At 34.4% G+C, this 23,311-nt stretch overlaps 1 protein-coding gene across 2 annotated transcripts in view; it reads right to left on the bottom strand.

The window, feature by feature from the left end:
* The window catches only part of Snrk (SNF related kinase), a 46,917-nt gene that overhangs the window by 11,929 nt on the left and 11,677 nt on the right, over window positions 1-23,311 (bottom strand). The window contains exons 2-4 of one of the 2 annotated variants that reach the window (XM_015489410.2): window positions 22,773-22,834; window positions 18,309-19,003; window positions 89-230 (exon numbers count right to left, since the gene is read on the bottom strand). In XM_015489410.2, coding sequence (XP_015344896.1) covers window positions 89-230; window positions 18,309-18,897 — 731 coding nt within the window. In that variant the 5' untranslated portion in view covers window positions 18,898-19,003; window positions 22,773-22,834. The remainder of the gene's footprint in view (window positions 1-88; window positions 231-18,308; window positions 19,004-22,772; window positions 22,835-23,311) is intronic. The other variant, XM_048795000.1, reaches the window with a different exon arrangement.

Genomic DNA, 23,311 nt, shown 5'->3' on the forward strand with positions numbered 1-23,311 from the left:
ATTTCTTGACATGTTAATGGCATTAGATAAAATTCCTTGTTGTAACATTAGTTCTTAATATTTCCACATACTTTTTTTTTTTACTTACTCTTTACATTCTTTAGACACATGGGATGGTACTGTGTATTTGCAATCCATGATCATTGTCAATGTTTCACTGTCATTGGCCTCTTGAAATGGTGGTTGCCCACATACCAACATGAAAAGGATCACTCCCAGACTCCATATATCTACAAATCAAAAACATATTTTTAAATATTGGACTAGTTAGAAAACCAAAAACACTAAGAAGAGTAAAAGTAGACTAACAATATTATTTCATTTTGAGCAGTCAAAAGCATTTATATCTCAAAGTAAAAATAACTAGGAAAGAAAACTTAAGCCTAAATAGGGCCAGGAAGGTATGTATCTTCTTCACTGAATTCTTTTAAGGTCCTAATCAAGTGCCAGTACATAGTGAATGGTCAATAAATCTTCAATGAAGAGATGAATTAATTTTTGTTACTAACAAGAATATCTACTGGGAAATACCTATCTAGCTTTTAGATCAAAGGACAAATACACTGCCTTTTCCCTTTACAATGTATGCCAGAGCTAAAACTAAGACATTAGTATCTGAAACCTGAAAAGGATTTTACCTAAGGTCACATTATCTCAATTGTTCTTTTTTTTTTTTTATTGTTGGTTGTTCAAAACATTACATAGTTCTTGATATATCATATTTCACACTTTGATTCAAGTGGGTTATGAGCTCCCATTTTTACCCCATATACAGATTGCAGAATCACATCAGTTACACATCCATTGATTTACATATTGCCATACTAGTGTCTGTTGTGTTCTGCTGCCTTTCCTATCCTCTACTATCCCCCCTCCCCTCCCCTCCCCTCCCCTCTTCTCTCTCTGCCCCCTCTACTGACATTCATTTGTCCCCCTTGTATAATTTTTCCCTTTCCCCTCACTTCCTCTTGTATGTACTTTTGTATAACTCTGAGGGTCTCCTTCCATTTCCATGCAATTTCCCCTTNGCAGGAACCAAAAAGTTATACACAATCTGATATTTTAAATATACAATAAATTTTAGTAATGATGCTCTAATGGATATTAGTGAAAGAGATGAAAAAAATATTTTAAAATTAAAACATTAATATAAATGAGGATGAAAGAGACCTATGGATCTCTCAGTCCAAACTCTTGGCTCTATAGGGTTCCTAGGAAGTCTGTGTGGCACTGCTAGTAGGATGCATGAATTATCTGACCTACTGTCTCAGGGAAGCAAGCTGGCTCAGGAGTCTACCCCACTCACCGACTGTCATTTCTCAGTCTTAACCTTGGAATTCAGAGGAACATACCCTTTCAAAATCAAACAATCTGAATAATGACAATTGGTCACAGTTATTCTTTTAATAACCAGTGAAAACCCAATTCTAATAGAACCTTATTGAGATACTTAAAGGAAATTTTGTTGCTGTTGCACTTAAACTCTTTTTGTACAACTTGAACCTGCTATTTGTGGTACCTGCCCCAAATCCCAAGCCACCACTGTGAACAAGTGGCAATTATAATTATTTTCCTTTATTGCACGCTGTCCCTCATTTTACAAAACAATTATGTTCTAGAAATTGACTATAAAGTAACTCTTATCTTTCCACTGATGATCCATTTCACAGAACGGAAATTTATCAAGTTTTTGTTTACAATATATAAACTTTGCTATCTCTCCCCCTTCCATCAAAGAAAGGACTTTAAATGATATTATAACAAAAATGCAAAAACATTAAAACCTGGGCAGTTAAAATGAAAACTCTTCTTTCTTCTATTGTTCAAATGCCAAAAACCTTTAATGCTACTTCTATCATCAGACCTAACCACTAATACATAGTATTTGATATGTAATAAATCCATCTTTCCATAAAAATCCTACAAAACAACAACTTATATGAGTTTATTTATATTATTTCCTCTACCATCTCATACTATAACTGTGGATAAATGAGTCTTATTCTTTACTTTTTATGATAAACTGGAGTTGACATCTGAAGTTGTAATTATACAAAACTGATGTTGTAAAAATATAATGAATAATGTAACTATCAACTAGCAATTACACAAAATCCTTATTTGATTAAAGAAAACTTTTTCTGTTAAATTTTAACCTAACAAGCAACAAAAAGTCCAACAATTTAGAAATATTCTCTTTGCTCAAGAAAATTAACACCCACTGCTGGTTATAAAGCGATACATAATTAGAAGAGCGTAAAGAAAAGCAAAAAAGCGCGCGTGTGTGTGTGCGCGCGCACACACACACACACACAATTTCCACTGTTTCCCATTAAAGTTCAAATAATTTTTGAACATGGAAATGCTTAAAAGTTGAGAAATTTAGAAATAAAATTCTATATCAAATTCTTTAATACGTTGCTAGATAACATAATTTGACGCACTTAAGGTAGAAAAAGAGTATAACAAAAGAGGACAAAGACTTAGAATGGGCATATGACTTCCTCACTGAGCATGATTATTCAGAAAAAAAAACCAAAACCCTGTATATATTACTGGACATATATAGACTTTTTTGTCACTATCCTTTAAATAATTCAGTATAAGAACTATTTACACAGCAATTTTATTGTATTAGAAATGATTAGTAATCTACAGATGATTTAAAGCATACAAAGAGGATGTGCACCTTATATGCAAATCAAACACCATCTTACATAAAGGAACTGAGCATCCTTGGACTTGGTATGAAGGGTCCCCTGGAACCAATTCTCTGTGTATACGGAGGGATAAGTACATTTATTTTCTATACTTATTTCTCTTTCTTTCTCTCTCTCTTTTTTTTGGGGGGGTGTATTAGAATGATTTTACTTTTTTCATCCCAAAGGACAAAGGAAAAAGATAAAAACAGGTCACTAAACAAACACAGTAATATGATATTAATCAAATTATTTAAGAATGTATCCCTATCTTTAATATAGGAATACTAATAGTAATCTACTTCCTCATCAAGCTGCGATGGGTATTAAGATAGAATCTAAGCTAAGTATTCTACACAGAGAAAAGATTCAGAGGTAGCTATGTCTGTCCCATCCTTATTCCCAGGCACAGAGATGAAAGAGATACCTTTGCTCTTATAAGACTTTACTGAGGGAAACAGACAACAAAAGCAAATTTAAGAAGACACAAAGCCAAAATGGGGAAGAAAACTAAAGAAGACAGGAGGCAGAGACAGGGAAAGGCTTCTTTAGGAGTGTGGGTCCCCAGGACTAGCCATTTGGTTACAGGCCACTAAGAATACCATCAGGAAAGCCTATCTGTTACATTCCCCCATAATAGGAGAGGGAGGTGGTACTTGCCTTAATAAAATTCACTTTAGTGGATATTTTAGACTATCTCTTCCTTACAAAGCTTACTAATAAAACTACAAATTCCCAAGGTGTAGATGATAGCCTCAGGTTAAAATGCTAGACTGCAAGGGCCCATCAAAACTATAAATGGGTGTTGGGGTGGGGGCCTAGAACATGGATTGGGGCCTTTATTTTCATTTTCAAAGAATGTTGGTGGAATTTTCTATACATAGGTTAACTAACATCAGTCATCTGAACAATCTAACTTAATGTTGATATCATTATCTGGAATACATATTTTGATTTCAGACCCAGCTATAGATATACACTTGTGCTGAATAAAGATGAAAAAAAATATCACATAAGCATAAGTGGTTTGGTTAAAAAAATCTTGCAACTCATGGAAATGTGGGAAGGAGTGGAAAGATAATGAAGTCTTTGACAGTACTAAGGATTTTGCTGATCTCCACCTAGCTGGAATTAAGATCACAAAATGAGTGAAGTCTCATCTGCAAATACTTGGAAGATTTATTTATCACAATACAATTATATTATGCTATTTCTAGGGTTGGGGTGTAGTTTATACTAAAAAGTTCATTTTAAGCAGGCTAAAAAAAGATCAAAATGAAAACAAAACAAAAAGGACATGCTAATCATTTATTTGAGAAAAAGTAAATGAAGGGGGTATCATGACTCCTGAGAGAGTATCTTAAAAAAAAATTTCTAAAGTGAATTATTTACACAGAAAAAGCAGAGGGATTCGAAAGCACTAAAAATGGGAAGACAGAAGAAAGGTTTTAAGTAGAAACCTTTTTTTTCTTCTAGATTTATCAGTATAGCCACAAGTCGTGAACCAATACAGATGAAACAAGGGCACCTTTTACATTCAACACCACTTATTAGCTGCTAAGATTTATGCAATCATTTTTCACTTCCAACTGTGTTCACTAGCAACTGTCATATGACCCAATACTAAAGTAAAAGGCAGTGCTTTCTTAGAACAGCAAATACTATGTCAGAAGTATATAGGTTCCAAGAGCCTAAAAGAAAAGCTAGGACTTTTATTTTCTTGTGTTGATATTCAGAAACCTAATCACCCAGGTTTTATCAATCTGATTTTCTGCTTACACAGTAAGAGCTACTGATCTGCCTCCAAAATCACCCAGAGCTCTGATTACTAAAGGTTCTTTCTTGCTCCAAACAAGAGCAGCTTTTAGCCCTAAGGAACATGACCAGAGAGCATTCTGAAAATGAACAAAGTGTTAAGAGTGAAGCAGAAGAGAAATGAAGAATTTGAATAAGTCTTTTAGACATGCTTTAGGATATCCTTGTTATCCTGGGTCCATCAATACTCTAATTAGAAGCAAGTTTTTTATTATTTAACAGAGAAACATTCTTTCCCTTAACGACAAAAGAAATGGGAATGAATGCCATAATCCCAAACCTACTTTAAAACACTCCTTTTAGATTCATCAAAATGTCCCTTGGTGACTTCCAAAATCAATGCTGCTCAAACTAAGCTTATCCACTTTGCCCCAAGTGGTATGTTCCCATCTGTGCTCTAGTTTGGTCAATGGTACTTTCACACACCCAATCTAAATTTAGGAGACATCAAAGATCACTCATTCATAGGTCTTGTGGCTTCCAAGTCAAGGAGATACTGTCAATTCTACCATATGCTGAAAATCCTCAAAGGCTTCCACCAGTGGTCCTCATCTTCCCTGAGGTTGCCTCATACTGCCCACCAACCTGGAGAACAGAGCCAACTAATATTTTCAGCATCATCACAATGAGCTATTATTACAGGTTTTCTTGTATTTTCCTCCACTGCCCTGAGATCCTTGAATGTAGAAAATGTCCCCTGCACCTAGCTAGAGCCTGCTCAATAGAAGTCTAATGAATGGAATGAACTCAAAACTAAAGAGAAAGCAGTTTTGCAAATATTGTTTGGGTGGGGTCCCCCACAGGGCAGTTGAAGCAGAGTTTTAGGGTACAGGGGCAGGTAGTGGTTATTTCTATCCTGCAAAAAATAAAACTATGAGGGAAAGGAGACTAAGAAATGCTCAGAGCAGACTGGAGAGGGTAATCATTGAAGACAAGCTGCAGTTTGTTTTAGTTAGCTATTTTAGGACTTGTACAAACTTGTTTTTTCAAGTCAAGGAAAACAGAGAAAAGTTCAAGAAGTCAAAGGGTTATCAATCACACACTGTGGGACTGTGCATGTTCACACAAATCCAAACCAGATGAGCAGCAGACACCCTTCCAACTCAGCATAGCTTCATAAATCACTTTACAAACCTAATTTTTGTAACAGTCAGGATGTGAACTTTACAAATACAGAGGGAAAGATAAGCCAGGCTAAAACATCCTCACTGGGTGATCTCGTTCACCATGGCCTAATGAAAGCATGCATGCTTGGGGAAAGCCTTCAGAGGGACCTGAGTTCAAATTCTGTAATCAAGCCAGCCACGATGGCGCACACCTGTGATCCCAGCAGCTCAGGAGGCTGAGGCAGGAGGATCATGAGTTCAAAGCCAGCCTCAGCAAAAGCAAGGCATTAAGCAACTCAGTGAGACCCTGTCTCTAAATAAAATACAAAATAGGGCTGGGGATATGACTCAGTGGATGGGTGCCCCTGAGTTCAATTCCCAGTACAAAAAAAAAAAAAAAATCTGTAATCATTGATTAGTTGTGTATTCTTGGTAAGTAACCCAGCTTCCATATGCCTTAGTTCGCTCTTCTGTAAAACAACATAACATGTACAACTGCAGAGCCTCCAGGGACCAATAGGTACAGGAGCAGGACAAACAGGGAAAATAAAGAGGGCTTTAAACTTTGTACTCAATATATTTCTGTTATTTGAATTACAATAATGCTCATTTATATATACATAAAAAGTAATTAAAAATTATCTGTGTTTAACAGAACATTATGATATGATATTTTTAAGGGAATAAGTGGAAACTTCTTTAGAGGAATCAAAGTGATAGAAAAATGCACAAATTATCCACCCGCAGAGATAGTAATTCTGAGTCTGTGATCTGGGTAACTTGATTCTGCAAGGCTCCTTTCAGAAATTCATAGACCAATTTCTTTATAGCATGAATAGCTACAGTCAGAATTATTTAACTTTTAAAATTCAGCATGAATAATTGCTTTAAGAGTTAAGAAAATTTAAAACTCAAATATTAAAGTCACTAATGTATAAAACGTGATAAAAGAAAAAAAAAAGGATAGGGTAATAAGAGAGTCCACAGAGTATATAATAAAACGGATAAACCACAACGACTGACAATTTCTCGTGCTATCTTGGTACTGCAGTGTCTAGGGAGTAAATCTTGTGTTCATGAAGCCAGGGAAGGTGTCATCCATCACCCTCTAGTTCTATTTCCCTGCTCAGTCCAGATTTGTGTGCTCTTAAGGTGAAGGTGACACTAAAGCCAGAGCCACCACATGGGCAGCCACCATGGGCACATTCCCAGACAAAGCCAGTCTGGATGTTCTGGCTGCCTTGAAATTTCCACCCAACCAGAACAACCCCTGGAGGTAGTTCTAATACCTCAATGAAGAATTAGTTACAAATTCATACCTTTCCCAAATTAGATCTTTTTAAGAATACTCTCTGAAATCTAGGTATCTCCTTTTATAAGCTCAAGGGGAAAAATCTTTAACATTCCCCCCCCCCAATTCTACTGTAACACTCATCACAGAATCTATAATGTTCATATATTAGAAGTGTTTTTAAAATGTGGAAATAAGGACCATGAGCATGGCAACATACAGTACTTTCTTATGAGGAGTTTCCCTGTTTTTATCATTCGGAAGTTGAGGGACTCAAGAGTGGCATTACTGGTGACATACAGTGACTAAATGTAGTTTTGAGCAGTGATTTCATATTTCCCAACAGGATTAAGACAAATACAATGCAATTTTATGAGTCTAACTTTGAACTACAGAGCAGAAATGTTTGAATTTAGGATAAATTTAGACCAATTCTGAATTGTCAGTCAAGTGCAACTAATGTAATATACGGTTAGCACTTTATAAATCTGAAATCTGCACTCAGTACTTTTGTTTTATAACTAGTAGAGTATTTTGATGTTTTCTTAAATTGAGTTTAAAACACCAAGTCTGCTACATAAGATGAAGATGTGCAAACATAAGAATGGACAAGCCAGGGCTGGGAGTGTGGCTCGGTGGTGGAGCGCCCGCCTAGCATGTGTAAGGCTCTGGGTTCGATCTTTAGCACCACATGAAAATAAATGAATAAAGAAAGATATTGCATCCAACTATAACTAAAAAATAAATTTAAAAAAAAGAATGGACAAGCCATTAAAATATCAGTTAACAGAAATCATTTGTATAAGGCAACCTCTGCTAAGATTAGGTTCTTTGAAGGGCACAAAATGTTTAACCAAACAAAGTTTTCTGGGTGTTGGGGATACAAAGTAAAATGAGTATGTCCTTTAACAACAGAGCACTACCCTAGACTCCTTAAAATGTTTACATTTTGGGGGAAACTTTTTAACATCCTCATTTGAGTATAAAGAGAAACAAATTTTAAAATAATAAATCTGACTTAAGAAGATTCAAAATTCAAATATTAGTTATTGAAATGTTTGTTTTGGTCAGATCTCCAACTATTATAACTTAATTAGATACATGGTTCAAAAACACATATTTTCCTATATTTAAAAAAATCAGTATGCCTTTCTAGGAATTACAATAAACACACAACCTGGTTATAACTTCCAGATTGTTCCTTCATACTAAAACTTAAGCTAGAAAGTTCTCTCAAATATAACTACTCCTGTTACTAAAATTAATATTTACTTTTTTCAGATTATGAAAGCACATTTAATGCCAGTAGAATTCCATCCATTGGCAGCCTGTGGGAGGGCCCCACACTCACAACATGGATAATCCTTAATATTGGCCTACTATATATGTGAAGACATAAAGACTTATTTTAATTTATACTACCCTGATAATTTTTTACAAAGTTAAGGTATAACTCACATATACTAAAACATGCCATTTTTAGTGTGCATTTCTGCAAGTTCTAACAAATGAATTCATGAAAGTACCCTCACAATCAAGACATAAAACAGTTATATCACCCCCAAAAGTTCATTTTGCCTCCATGTAGTCAGACTCTGTCCCTAGTGCAGGTCCTGACAACCATGGGTGTATTTTATGTCCCTTTAAGTTTTGCTTTCAAATGGAGTCATACAGTACATACTTCACCATCTGTTTTTTTTCACTAGAGCATTTGAGACACATCCCTGTTGTTACATGCATCAATAGTTTTTGTTATTACTGAGTGGTATTCCATTGCACAGATGATATTCTACTTATCTCAGTTCAGGTCAATTATGAATAAAGCCACTAAAAGCATTCATGTACAGGTTTTTATACTAAAAGATTTTCATTTCTCTTAGGAAATTACCTAGGAGTGGGTTCGCTGGATAAGTGTTTGCTTATCTTTATAAGAAGGTGACAAATTACTTTTCAAAGAGGCTGTATAATTTTACATTCCTAACAGAAACATGAGTTACACTTGCTCCATTCAGGACTTCATCATTTTTGGTATTGTCAGTTTTTAAACTTTTAGCCATGCTAATGGGTATGGTTTTAATTTGCATTTCTTAATAACTAATGGTGCTTATTTGCCATTTTATATCTTTGGTGAATTGTCCGTAATAATTTCTAGCATTTTCAAACTGGGTTACTTTTAATTTGTTACTGAGTTTTCAGAGTTTTTTTTTTAACATATTCTGAAAACAAGTTCTTTGTCAGTTATGTGATTTGCAAGTATTTTCTCCCAGTCTTTTTAATAGTATCTTCCAAGGAACAGAAATAAAACCAAATGATTTTTTAGAAAGTCATACTGAACATACCAAACACACCAAACACCTACAGGTTATTAGACCTGTTTGATTTAAAAAAAATAAAAAGAATACTGCGCAGCCCAAGGACTTGATGGTCATTTTGGAAACACCCTGGTTTATACACATTACTTGAATTTTCCATTACAATCTCCTACCCAAGTAACAGCTAGGAAATTTAAAATACAATAAGAAAAATGAAAGAGCTAAAATATAAAACAAAAATGAGAGTCAAGTACTCAAAGGCACAAAAGGACATTATTCTACATATACTGTATGCTCCAAAGCTTACTTCAAAACTACTTGTGCTCATTTTTTTCTTTTTTTTCTGTCAAGTAGTTGTGGGCCCATTTTTTACTCACCCATATAAACTCAGAAGACCAGATCCAAAAAGGGGGTTCACAGTAGTCAATAAATACCTGTGGAACTAAAGTAAAATGTGTTTGTCTGCATCTCTCTGAAGATAGTTTTCATTAGATTCTCTTAAGAGCCTAGAAATCACTGAATATACATATGGAAAGGCCAGGGAAATGAGTTACCAAGAAGAGCAACAACTACACTTTGTAAAATAATTTCAAAGAATGTAAATTTTCATTTCTTTAGTTCATCTTGGTAATTTTTATTTGCTAAACACACACTAAGTTTGTCATGTTTACTAGGCAACGAGACAGATAAAACAGAAACACACAGTCCCCTCTCTCAAGGACCTTACTATTGAGCAAGGGCGACAAGTGAGCCATCTGGAGTGAGGTAGGATTGGCAAGGCCCCATCCAATTCCAAAGAGAAAGGGCGATCAGGGCATGTGTGCTCAAACATCATGCTCTTTTTTTAGCCATCCACAATCCCTCCTTTTTTTTTTTAACCCAACAAACTAGTGTGCCTACAGTTGTGCGTTGCTATGTCCCAGGCACTAGGATTTAGATCTGTTGACAATGAGTGTGCCTGACTGTACCAAGTCTTATATATTTTCCTATTCATCAGACGTGGTGACACAAATGCTGAGGTCCTATGATTTTTGCCTTGAGTTTCAGAATTCAAAATATTTCTAAATTAAAATTTTTAAAATTTAGGCACTGTTTTACACTTACTGGATGTAATTTTTAAATATATACTTTTAAGGTTAATAAATAAATTAAAAATGGATGATCAATGCTTTCCAAAGGTAAAATAAATTATATTCCAAAAATTATACAGAAAGATGAGAATAAGGAAAGATAGTGAAGGCACATGTTTAGAATCAGAGAAACACCAACTCCACACCTACTCTTTCTCTACCAAAGTCAATGTTAACATGTGAGAACCTGACTGACAGATGCTTACAGCCCTCAAAGAAAACAAGCACTGTATGTTGCCAATGACTATGGAGATGTTTCTCAAGCATCCATTCCTGGAGTCATGTCCATCTGAGGATCATACCCGCAACTTCCTGATGGTCTCCCAAGAACTATCAGTAACTAGTCTTGCCAGGCCAAGAGCACATTCAAGCACAGCAGCCCGCATGGTACAGATGACCCTTTCTCCCATAATTCTTACAAACACTGAAATCATCTCACTTCAGCATCTGGAATTCAGTCTGTCCAACAAAATGTATTATGAAAAACAGGATTCCAAATTGTGTTCAAGTATTGTGTTTAAGTTTGTTCTGACCACTAATTTTCTGTTTTGCAAACTGGCCTTTCTTCTTCAAAAGAAGAAAAAAACTTCTAAAAAAAAAACCCAAGTGGATTTAATATTTTCAACTCCTCAAATGACTCCTATGCAATGACCTAAAATAAATAAGTGAATTCAATTTCTGTATGGATTTCTGTAAAAATAGCAAGTGTTCTCAGTGATTTGAAAAGCTCTTCTGAAGTTCTAAGAGACTAACCAGTCATCAAATAAATACCTGGACTTTCATTTTTTTATCTAACTTTTTTTGGAAAAAGAAAAAAATCTGTACTTTAGAAGTAGTCTTTTTCTTAAATATAAATAACCTAATGTTCTAAAACTTGAATACAACTAAAAACAACATGTGAAAAAGACACATGAGCAAAGGTCCCAGGCCCTTCCTCCCAGTTTTCTCACAGCAGCCAATGTATCAGAAATTCCCCTGAGAACAAATTTCCAAAGAAGAGAACACCTCACATTCTCTTTCTCCCACACTGAGAGGCAGGAAGGAAAATGAGGCCATGGCCTAACGTTAAATATCCCTCTGGGACTGCAGCCACAGCAATCAGAAGCACAAAGCATTCTGGGATCTCTCCAAAAGAGGAAGCAGTGTAACAGTAATATCAGATGAACTGAAGACTGATTTTTGTTATGCTAAGTACTTTACATGTATTCACTCATCGAATGCCCTCAACAACCCAAAGGCAGGCACTATTATTATGTGAGATAACAAAAACAAAAAAGTGAGAGAAGAGGGGAAGAAGAATAGGTAGTGCTGGTGCCCTACACCTTTGGAGACCAGCAGATACCTCTCTGAGGGGGTGGCATGACAGCAAGAGAATCTGAGGTAACTTTGGGCTAGCTGAAAGGGCCCTTCAGCAAGACTGGGCCTGGAGTGTGACTATCAGCAAGGAGACAGTGTGGGTGGAGCAAAGGGAGCAAGGGGGAAAAGCAGTGAGAGGGGAAGTCAGAGAAGAAATGGAGAAGCAGATCTTGAGTGTTACACAAGTCACTTGTGGGGAGTGTAGTTTTAATTCTGACTGAAAGGGAAAGTCTTTAAGGAATTCCGAGCAGAAGAGGGACATGACCACCAGTCTTAAATTTTACAAGGAACAGGTAAACACATTTCCTTATGAATGAGTGGCTATCTCAAACTGCCACATCAGTTTATGTCCCCTCCACCCACTGGGACACTTACCTCCTAGGCATTGAATAATATATTTTTTCTTAAACTTTTCATTTTGAAATAATTATAGAGTCACAGGAGTTGACAAAACCCACAAATGTATTGGGAGGTCCCATGTATTTTTCACCCAGTTTCCCCCAATGATAACATTTTGTTTTAATTATAGTACAAATCAAAACCAGGAAAGTGACATTGGTACAATCTGCAGAGCTTATTTAGATTTCATCATTTTATATGCACTAGTTGCATGTGCATGTGTGTACATAGTTCCTATGCCATTTTATCCCATATAGATTTGTGCGACTACCATCAGATACAAAATTCTATCACACGATTCCTTCATGCTAGCCTTTTACAGCCATATCCCCTACCACCATCACTAACCCTTGGGAACCACTAATTTATTCATCTTTACAATTTTTCTACTTCAAAAGATTTATATAAATGGAATTGTGAAGTATGTACCCTCTGAGATGAGCTTTTTATCACTCAGCATAATTCTCTTGAGATCCATTTAAGATGTGTCAATATTTTGTTGCTTTGTATTGCTGTGTATTATTCTATGGTATGGTTCTATCTAGCATAACCATTCACCTACTGACCAACATATGGGTTGTTTCCAGCTTATGGCTATTAAAATAAAGTTTCTACAAACATCATGTATAGGTGTTTTTAGGTGAACATAGGTATTCGTTTCTCTGGAATAAACACCCAAGAATGCACCTGCAGGGCTGCATGCTACATGTATATTTAGTTTTACAAGAAACTATCATTTTCTCAATTGGTTCTATTAGTGATTCCTCTCTTGTTATTATTATTTTTTTCAAAATTATTTTAAAGCTCTCCTAGGTCCTTTCCCTTTCCATACACATTTAAGAATAATGTCTAAATCTTTGTGTCTACAAAAAACTTTGCAGGGTTTTTGACAGGAACTATGTTAAACCTATAAAATAATTTGGAAAGGCATAACATCTGCACTACATTCATCTTCCAATTGGTAAACATGGTATGTCTCTCCATTTATTTAGGTCTCTTCTTCCTTTAACCTTTCATAATTTTCAGTATAAGTTTTTTTGTTAGATGTGTTTTGACACATGCATACCAAGATATTTAATTTTCTTTGACCTGACTGAAAATAATATTGTTTTAAATCTTGATCTCTGCATGTTATTCATTGTTGGTATTACAGAAATGTGACTGATTTTTCTATGATTTTGCCAAATTTACTTATTAGTTCAGAATTTTTTCCTGTAGATTTATTGAGATTTTGTATGTAGAGAACCATGTCATTTAAGTACAGTTTTCTTTCTTTTTAATCTGTATGCTATTTTTTTTAAACTATGTCAAGAGTAGTACTTATCCATCCTTTTTTCTCTTAAAGGAAAATATTTAGCCTTTCACCATTAAGTGTGATGTTAGCAATAGGCTTTTTTGGTTGTTGTTGATGCTCTTTATGACATTGAGGGTGCTCCTCTCTAATTCCTAGTTTACTAAGAGTAGGTAAAGAGTAATATTTTAATGTGGGGCAAAGCAGATTTATGAAAAGAGCTCTAGTTTTTGCATACTAATATGCACAAGGATACAGCTCATGACTGGATAATCTCCATTAAATGCTGAACCACTAATACAAGTTATGTTGTAGAATATATAGGTTTATTTTCTAAAAAACTACTATACTTAACTTAAATCCAAATCTTTACATTGTATTAACATGGATCCATGTTTTAAGTAATTTAGATTTCATTTATATCTACTGCATAGGAATCATAAATTAATGCAAAATGGATACTTCATGTTTGAGACAGGTTGTCTACATAAGCTAAGAAACATCTGGTATAGGGATTTTTCAGGTCCAGAGCTATAACATCCCAGGAAAACTCCAAATCTCAAATAAGAAGACAGAGTTCCCGACACCAAATTTAATTCATTTTAATTTGAAAATAAAAAATTTAGGGATATATAAAGAAATCATAAGCAATATCAGGATTTTGCAACTATTAGAAATTACAAATATGTGATTTAAGAAACAATTTCCCCATTTTAGAGTTTAATGAAATATTTAAAACATAGCTTAGTTTTTTAAAAGTAAGCTCTTTCCTAATGTTGCTTAAAACACACACACACACACACACACAGAAATTCACTCACTTAAGGCCTCACTCCAAGCAGGCCACCCCACAGGGCCAGCAGCAAGGCACCCATCAGTTTCAACTGAGCTTGTCTCTCAGATCACAGGCATGAAGCAGTGTCTGAGTCCAGCAAGCACAGGCTCTTTCCCCTGCCTGTTCTTCCACTAGGTAACCTCACATAATAATCAGCAATGAACTCTCCACTGTCTATACTGCTGCACTGCAATCTCTCCCACAAGAATCCCAAAGACTGGATTTTTCACACAGATCATTCTTTTCCTTTCCTTTCTAGCACAGCGAAGTCAACTTAATACAGATCCTTGGAAGTCCACAAAGGTGACTGAATTAATAATTTACTGAGTATGAGCTAACCATCCCTTTTCTCTCCAAATCCCTAGACATGGCAGAAAAGGTAAATCACAGGTAGGATCAGAAAGAAAGAGGCAATGAGAGCCACAAACCCTACTGGTAGAAGCTCTATGGTACCCTCTATAGAAGAGAGACTCCCTTATAGAAGATACATACTAGAAACAGGAAAGAACTAAATCAAGAAAATCATTAGAAAAATTAATTGAGGTCAAAATCCTCTTACCTCCTAACTATACTAGCACCAGCATGCCCAAGCAGACATGTGTTCCAGGTAGGAGGAATGACTGCAGGCATTAGGGACAGAGAGAGGACAATACCCAGGAGGCATACTGAGTCTGTCAAATAGCAAAACCAGATACCAGAACTTCACACATGGGCACACACCCTGCTCCTCTCCCATATCCACTAGAGACAGACTACAATACTCAGATATTCTATCCAGTCAGGCTATTGAAAAATCTGAAAAACACAGAAGAACAAACAACTGATATCCCCAAGCACCTAGGAAAAATGAGTTCAATGAAAGGAACAAAGTTCATCAAACAGAAGAAAGAACACTCAAAAAGACCCACTAAATGAAGTGCTTACAGGCAATTTAAAACATGTAATGCTGAATTAATGAAATGCCAAAAATAAAATGTCAAAAGTAAAATTACTAAAGGAAAGTAAGAGCAAATTACAGTTTTGTTGAGTAGGAGAAATAATGTGGATGTTAATTAACTACGCACATTAAGGGTGAACAATACCTAAACAAAGAAAACAGACTGTAAACCATTTTGCAAACCACTGGGGAAAGGATAAAGAAAACTGAATAATTAAACAAAATATGGGAAAGGTAAAATATCATAAGGCAAATGAAAAAACACAAAATAAAGACACAAAACAAAGCTACATAATTTAAGATTTAAACATAAAACAATGATAGGGTACAGTTAGACTAGCATCAAATAAGCAGTTCCATATTGTCAAAAGGTATACAGCTCTTCAAGTAAAATAAAATAAAACCTTCTAAATCAGGCATGGTGACATACACCTGTAATCCCAGTAACTTGGGAGACTGAGGCAGGAAGATCCCAACTTTGAGGCCAGTCTTGGACAACTTAGCGAGACCCTGTCTCAAAAGATAGAAAAAGGCACGGTATATAGCTCAGTAGTAAAGGATCCCTGAATTCAATCCTCAGTACTGCCAAAACAAATACAAAAATAAAATCCTTCATATATCTTATTAGCTTGAAAATAACATGTATAAAACAAAAACATAATACAGAATTCTCAGATCAGAGTAAGAGATTAACTTAATTGTGAAAATAACAGATCAGAACAAAATATATTAGGATGTAAAGCAGCAAATTAAATAATGAACAATATTAGTTATGTACAAAAATTCTGAATACACCAAAAGTACAAATAGTTTCATCACACAGGGACTAGTCATCATAGTAAAAATTACTATTTATTAAGCCACAAAAAAAATCCAAAATATTTCCCAAAGGAGAAACCAACTTGGTCTATTTACTAATTTCAATGTTCTAAAAGTATATGCCAAAAACCAAAGAGCTAAAAGAAAAAATAAACCTATCCCCTTTGACTTAAAAAGAAATCTTTCTAAATAACTTTTAGGTTAAACAAGAAACCAAACAATAAAGATGAATTGGTAATGAACAGTGACAACACAATGAAAACCCTAGAGTGTCAACAGACTATGGGGCAGGACAACGTAAATGCATTTATTAGAAATCAAGACACTAAAGAAATAAGCTCAAGTCCAGAAAATAAAAAGGGAAAAAGGAAACTCAAAGATTCTAGAAAGAATTAATACAGAAAGAAAAATAAACCAAAAAATGTAGTTTTATAAGTAAAATCAAATATGATTCTTTGAAAAAGAAAATAGACACTTTCTGAGTTAAGTCTCAATGCTGAAAACTAGTAATACCACCAAACACTTATTAAACTGAACTAGGGTTTTTTATTTAGCAATATCTGGCAATTTAATATGACAGATTTTAATTTTTACCCATGCTCATTTTACTACAAATTTTTGAAAAATCCCCAATTTTGGCAAAACAAACTTAACAGTATATTAAAAGAAAAATAAAAAAGAGTATATTAAAAGAAAAATATCCATTTGTTCATATTTTTATTTTAATCATACTGTTACACAAAGTGAATTGAAATAAATGCAAATAATGAAAATGAAAAGTACCTATAAGCTCTACCAATTCTACTTCACCAACACAAAGTAACCATTCATTAGATTAGGAAATATCCTCCCAAATAATTTTGTTTTACTCTTTCATAACCTTTTAAAAATTATGCAATATTTAATAATCATGGAAAAAAAAGAGAACATTACAATGAACTCCTATGTACCAAACCACCCAACCTAGAAAATAATCACCACCAATGCAGCTGAAACCCTATAAACATGCCTGCCTCTTAGAAGGCACCTATCATTCTCTCATGCATTCTTCAGCTTACTGTATGTGCATGCACCCCTAAATAATATATACTATGTATTTTAAACTTTTATATAAATGCTATATTATACATTCTCTTCATCATGTTGCTTTTTCCCCTAAACATTATGCTTGTGAAATCCAGTCGTACTGACATACATTTCATAAATTTTCATCAATGGATAGAATTCAATATGGATACTGAACAATTTATTCCTGTTGATGTGTATGCAACAATACTGTTTTAAGCATCCTTTGAAAATCTCTGTGTAAGATCTTCTTGGTGCACTCACAGAAGTGGAATTTCTGTGTCACAGATGTGATATCTTTCTTTACTTGATATTGCCAAATTGTCTTTTAAATTATACAAGAGTTCCTGATGTTCTGTAATCTTATCAACACTTAGTTTTGTCTGACTTCAGTTTTTCTCAATGTGTAAAGTATGAAATAGTATCTTATTATGGCTTTAATTTGCCTTTCCCTGTACTAATGAGGTGGAAGGTCTTTTCCTGTTCAGACATTTGTGTTTCCTCTCCTACAAATTCCTGGCTTCGCTTTCTGATTAGAATGACTCCACTAATCAAAATTTCTGGCTTAAATATTCTAATGAAAGACTTCAATGAAGCCTGATTATCTGTAGAAGAAAGAAACCATTCATTAACCCTTTCTTTCACAGAACACAATAGTCTAACATGAAAATCAATGTCTTGATATACATAGTATTCATCAGCACTCTTCAGTGTTAAATGCAACTTTGTCATTAATCTCTAATCCACATTTCAAATTATCAGACTACAAGTGGAAAACTCCTATTTATGAAGTTTGACATCACGTGCATGTAACACTAGGACATATTTTTCCAAGGCTCAACTAAAACAAAGCTGACCTTCAGATCTACAAATCCTTAAAAATTAAAAACAATTTCCTACATGACCTTCAAAACAGATATGGTCCCAAAGGGAAAAAGTGGATACAACCCAAAAAGCAATAAATACTTCTACCCCAAGTAAGTAACTCCTGACAAATGAGTGCATATAAAAACATTGGGAGTAAAGGGAGAGCATCGTTAGGAATACCAAGAGCTACTAATATTTCAAGAAACTGACACACAGATTGCCTGAAATAAACTAAATGCCACTTTCAGGATATCCGGCATTCATGAAACCCAATTTCTTAAGTAAGATGTGTTTAACAGAAAATACTCTTAGAAATTATTCTTAGATAAACAAAAATCAATTTGAAAAAAATCCAAGTGGGTGAATACTGGACAAAGGTGACCTACCTACTGCAGGTGCATCATACTCATCACCGAGCAGAATTTCTGGAGCAGAATATGCAAGAGATCCACAGCTTGTAGTGAGCTTCTTCCCTGGTTGAAATTTGTTGCTGAAACCAAAGTCTGTCAACTTTACAAGACCTTGTTTTTCAAAGAAGACTACATTCTCTGGTTTTAAGTCTCTGTGAACCACATGGAGTTTATGGCAATATGATATAGCATGAACTATCTGAGCAAAGTACTTCTTGGCCAAGTCTTCATTAAGACCCTCCTCATGCTTCATTATGTAATCAAACATATCTCCTCCGTCTCCAAGTTCTAGAATAAGATATAATTTGGTCTGGGTGTCAATAACTTCATAAAGACGAACAATGTTAGGATGCTGCACTAGTTTCATACATCTCACTTCCTGGAAAAGATGACCAGTGGCTAGAGTGTCCAGTTTTGTCTTATCAATAACTTTTACTGCCACCTTTTCACCTGTAAAGACATGCCTGGCAAGCTTAACCACTGCAAAATGACCTCGACCCAAGGTTTTGTCCAGATCATATAATCCAGCAATCTTTCCATCATATCCTCGTTTGAATCCTGCCATGCTGGTCCAACAGGAGGAAAAATATTTACACTATTTGAAATGGATCTTCTCATATAAGAATATCTGCTGAAAATAAGGAATTCATTTTCAATGTTGCCACGGACATCTACAAAATAAGAGGAGAAACAAAATTAAGTATCTGTAAATTTTCTTTTCTTTCCTTTTAAGAGAAGCTTAAAGTAAGTAAATAAGTTGAAACAAAATGTACCAGGGTCATTTATAAGAACCTGTTTCTACATTTAGAGTTTATATCATAAAGTAAAGGTTGAGAATTTAAATACTATATTAGATTTTGCAAACTGAAAAAAAATAGTTTATTAGAAGAAATTTTTTGGTGATGTCAGAAATAAACTGTCAGGTTTGACAAGTTATGTTTAAAAAAAACAATAATTTTTCCAAAAATAGTTTCACTTAATGTCTTTAAAAACATGGCAAGAGTTAACAAGAATGGGAAAATTCAAAGAATAAACATTTGAACAGAAACTCCATAACTTTTTCATCTTAACCCAAAAAAGCAATATTTTAAGTGCAAAAAGTGCCACTGTGAAGTCTTCTTTAACTCTCCTAGAGAGAATTACCTTCTGCCCTCTGCATCTCCAAACTGCCTTGGGATACCTCCATCCTATGTAGTCTGTAGGTATTTGTACACACCATTTTTCCATTCAGATTGGAAGGTTCCTTCTATTCTAAGCTCTTCCACTTTCCCCCCAATAACCTAGAATAGTGCTTATATATAGCAGGCACTAAAAACTGTTTTATCAAATTTTGAATGTTAACTTTTTCCCAAAATGTTTACAAGGCAATTGTTTGTTCTTTTGTCACTAGTGCCTAGGCTAACACCTGGCACACAACACTTGCTAACAACTGATTACTGCCTACTCTTGCTACTCACTCTTTCGTCCATTTTTATTATGGTTTTCCGACTCTCAAAAATAAACTTCCTTGGCCTGCTTATATTTAAAAAGTAAATAAGCATGGATTCTTATAGACCATTTAAATTAAAAAGACCATTTGGTCTTAAAGACCAAGTTTTCAATCTTTAAACTGTAAACCCCAAACACAGAAATAAGTTCTTACAAATGTTCCTGACTCAGAAAAACAAATGTCTAAAATTATGCAAATTAAGATGTCACTTTAAATATCACAGGCTGAACTCACATTTTTATTTTTCTGACTAACATCTAATAGAAATGAATACCAAAATCCATTGAGGAATACAGCAACCTTCCAAGACTAGCTTTGTTTGCTATGAGTGTATATCCATCCATTCAGTAAAGTCTTTTCTAATTCTCTCAGTAAAAGGTTTCCAATGTTTAGCTGCACAGTATTAAGAGAAGTATTTAATAGTATTTAATCCATTTAGGTAAAAATATTCCAAACAACTAGATTTTACATATAATAAAGCAGTTTAAAAAAAAAAAAGAATCAACACTAGTAATATACTCCTTAAAATTTCAGTTTTATTTCAAAGAACAGAAGAAAAGCCAACATTTTTTGAAATCCTACTATAGGTATTTGTGCAAAATAAATCAGACTAGAGTATGTCTGTGGTTCCTGACAATTCTGAGAGATAACAGTCTCATTTTTATACCAAGGAAACATATTCTGTTCTAGGTAATAAGTGACTTAAGTGAAGCACTGAAAATAGGATTCAATCCTAACTCATTTTAAAGCCCATACTCTTTTTTTAAAATTTGTTTTAATTAGTTACACATGACAGTAAAATGATCTTGACATATCATACATTTGAATCAGATGGGATATAATTTCTCATTTTTTGGAGTGTACAGGTTGCAGAATCACATTGGTCATGCAGTCATGTATATACACACAGCAATAATAACGTTTATTTTATTCTGCTGTCCTTCCATTCCTCCCTTCCCCTGCCATCACTTCTCTCTACTTCTTTTTTTTCCCCCTAACATCGTCATACATGTATTCTGTATAACAATGAGAATCTCCTTCCATCTTCCATGCAATTCCCCTTCTCTCTCCCTTTCCCTCCCACCTCTCTTCCCTATCTAGAGCAGAGGTAATCTTCTCATGCTCTTCCTCCCTACCCCTTTTTGAGTCACCCCCCCCTTATATCAGTGAAGACATTCAGCATTTGTTTTTTTGGTTGGCTAACTTCACTTAGCATAATCTGCTCTAATGCTATCCATTTCCCTGCAAATGCCATGATCTTGTTATTTTTTAGTGCTGAGTAATATTCCATTGTGTATAAATGCCACATTTTTCTTATCCATTCAGCCCATACTCTTTATAAAAATCGTTTGTCTACCTTAATCAATGCTACATTTGGGATATCTTACAGAGTTAAAATATCAACCATAGGGCTGGGGTCCAGTGGCTCAGTGGTAGAGCACTTGCCTAGCATGTGTGAGGCCCTGGATTTGATCCATCAGCACCACATAAATAAAATAAAGGTATTGTGTCCATCTACAACTAAAAAAATATTTTAAAAAAATAAACCATAAAAATGTTATAAAGTTATTCTCACAGTCTTATCACTTCAGAAATGATAAAAATCTCATATTTGGGGCCATCTCAAGAAATGTATAGATTATAAGCTTAAAAAGTCAACAGTAATATGCTTACTAACATGTTTTATATATTTTAGGAATTATTACAATAAGGAGCACTACTATTCCCTGAATGAGTACTATGCTAGTCATATACTGAATGCTTTACATAATTCCTCTTTCAATCCTACCTCAACAAATAGAGAATATCAGCCCCATTTTGAGGCACAAAAATATTAAGTAACTTGGCGTAGGCAGGGTCAGGATGTAAAAAAGCTGGAGCCAACCCCAGGGCTATCTAACACCAGTCAGTGCTTTTAAACACTGCTATGCTGTTTCTGCAAGCAGATTTCAGTACCAAATCTAAATTATTAATCCTATATTAAGATTTTTTTAAAAATAAGAAACCAGTACAATGATAGCCAATTTCTTCTATACGCCATACTATCTTTGTAATATGAGCTAATAATATTAATGACAAGATTAACAAGAAAATCCAAATTGGAAGATTTTGTTGTTTGGACAACAGCTCCCAAAAAGAAATTCAGTTTAATTTAATTTTAAAAATAAAAACTGTTAGCTAATTCCAGAGAATAGGAAACTATCTTTAAATGTTTAATTTAAATTAATTATAAGGGCAGTAATTATTCTTAAAATCCTAAGAGTCTATCTATGTTTCTATTGCTCAAGTTTGCAAATGCAACTTAGGCTTTCAAAATAGACTCTTTCAGGCTCTCCCCAGTTATATAATCTTTGTTATCTTCATCTATCATATTAATTTACATTTGCTCCTGAAAAGTGGCATAAAAATCAGATTTGATAAATGAATCTGTTTTTTTAATTAAATCTGTTTTTACAAAAATAATACATTAAAAAGGGTTTTGTTCAAGTCCCAAGACAACCAGAGATAATCACTATTAACACCTTAACATTTCTCTTCCCAGTATGTGCCAATGGGACAAAATGAAATAACTTTTACTAGAAAGCTCACAGAAAATAATCTAATAGGTCTCTTTGATTAATTACTTTATCAAAGAATTAACTTTTAGTACAAGTGCTCACTTTTCAAGAGTATGAAACTACAATTCCAACTGTATATCTAAAAACAGGATATTATGATTAACTTAAGGTTGGGAGGAAAAATATCCTTATTAATGAATATCTTTTAAAATACTAGTGCACTATCTAATCCTACTATCAAGTGCATTTTGAGTTACGATAAGAAATAATTCAATCTTTTTTTTCTCTCTGAGGATCTCACAGTGCCTGAAAGTCATTCTGAACACCAATGCTGAATGTTAAGATATGGCCTATATAAAGTAAAGGTGAATTTGTATCAGTTCCAAGACATACCCTGAAAACTGCACACTGAATAATCCTTGTTATCACTGTGTTTTGTTAGTTGCTTCTTTCTCCTAGAAGAAAATACAGAAAAACATTTCTAGTTTAGTTCTATTTAACTGTGCTTAAAGTCAAAATATAAACCATAAGACCAGATTCTATATAAACATGTAAAAATGGCAAAATTTGTTTTTAGTGATCCAGTCTCCTACTATTATCTTTCTATCTTCTATGACTTACAATTCCTTTAGCAAATCTTTAGTAAATAGGAATTTCAAGGTGAAGAGATACAAAGAAATTTTTCTAAATAGACGGGTTAAAAAATTATTCCACTGGAAAGAAGAACTAATCATAATGAATAACAGTATTATCTGCTATTTTCTAAATGCCTACTGGGTGACAAACCCTGAATCTGCATTCTGCTGCATTTTCACTGTGAGCCTGCAAGGTATAGGCCAATCAGGCTCAATTTGTCAGTTAAGTAGCAGTCTCGGGTTCCAATTCTGTTCAGCCTGGCTTCCAAGCCTAACCCACCTCCAGGAGCCCCTGTG

This window comes from Marmota marmota, unplaced genomic scaffold (genome assembly GCF_001458135.2).
Source record: "Marmota marmota marmota unplaced genomic scaffold, marMar, whole genome shotgun sequence".
In the NCBI taxonomy this organism is placed as follows: Eukaryota; Metazoa; Chordata; class Mammalia; order Rodentia; family Sciuridae; genus Marmota; species Marmota marmota.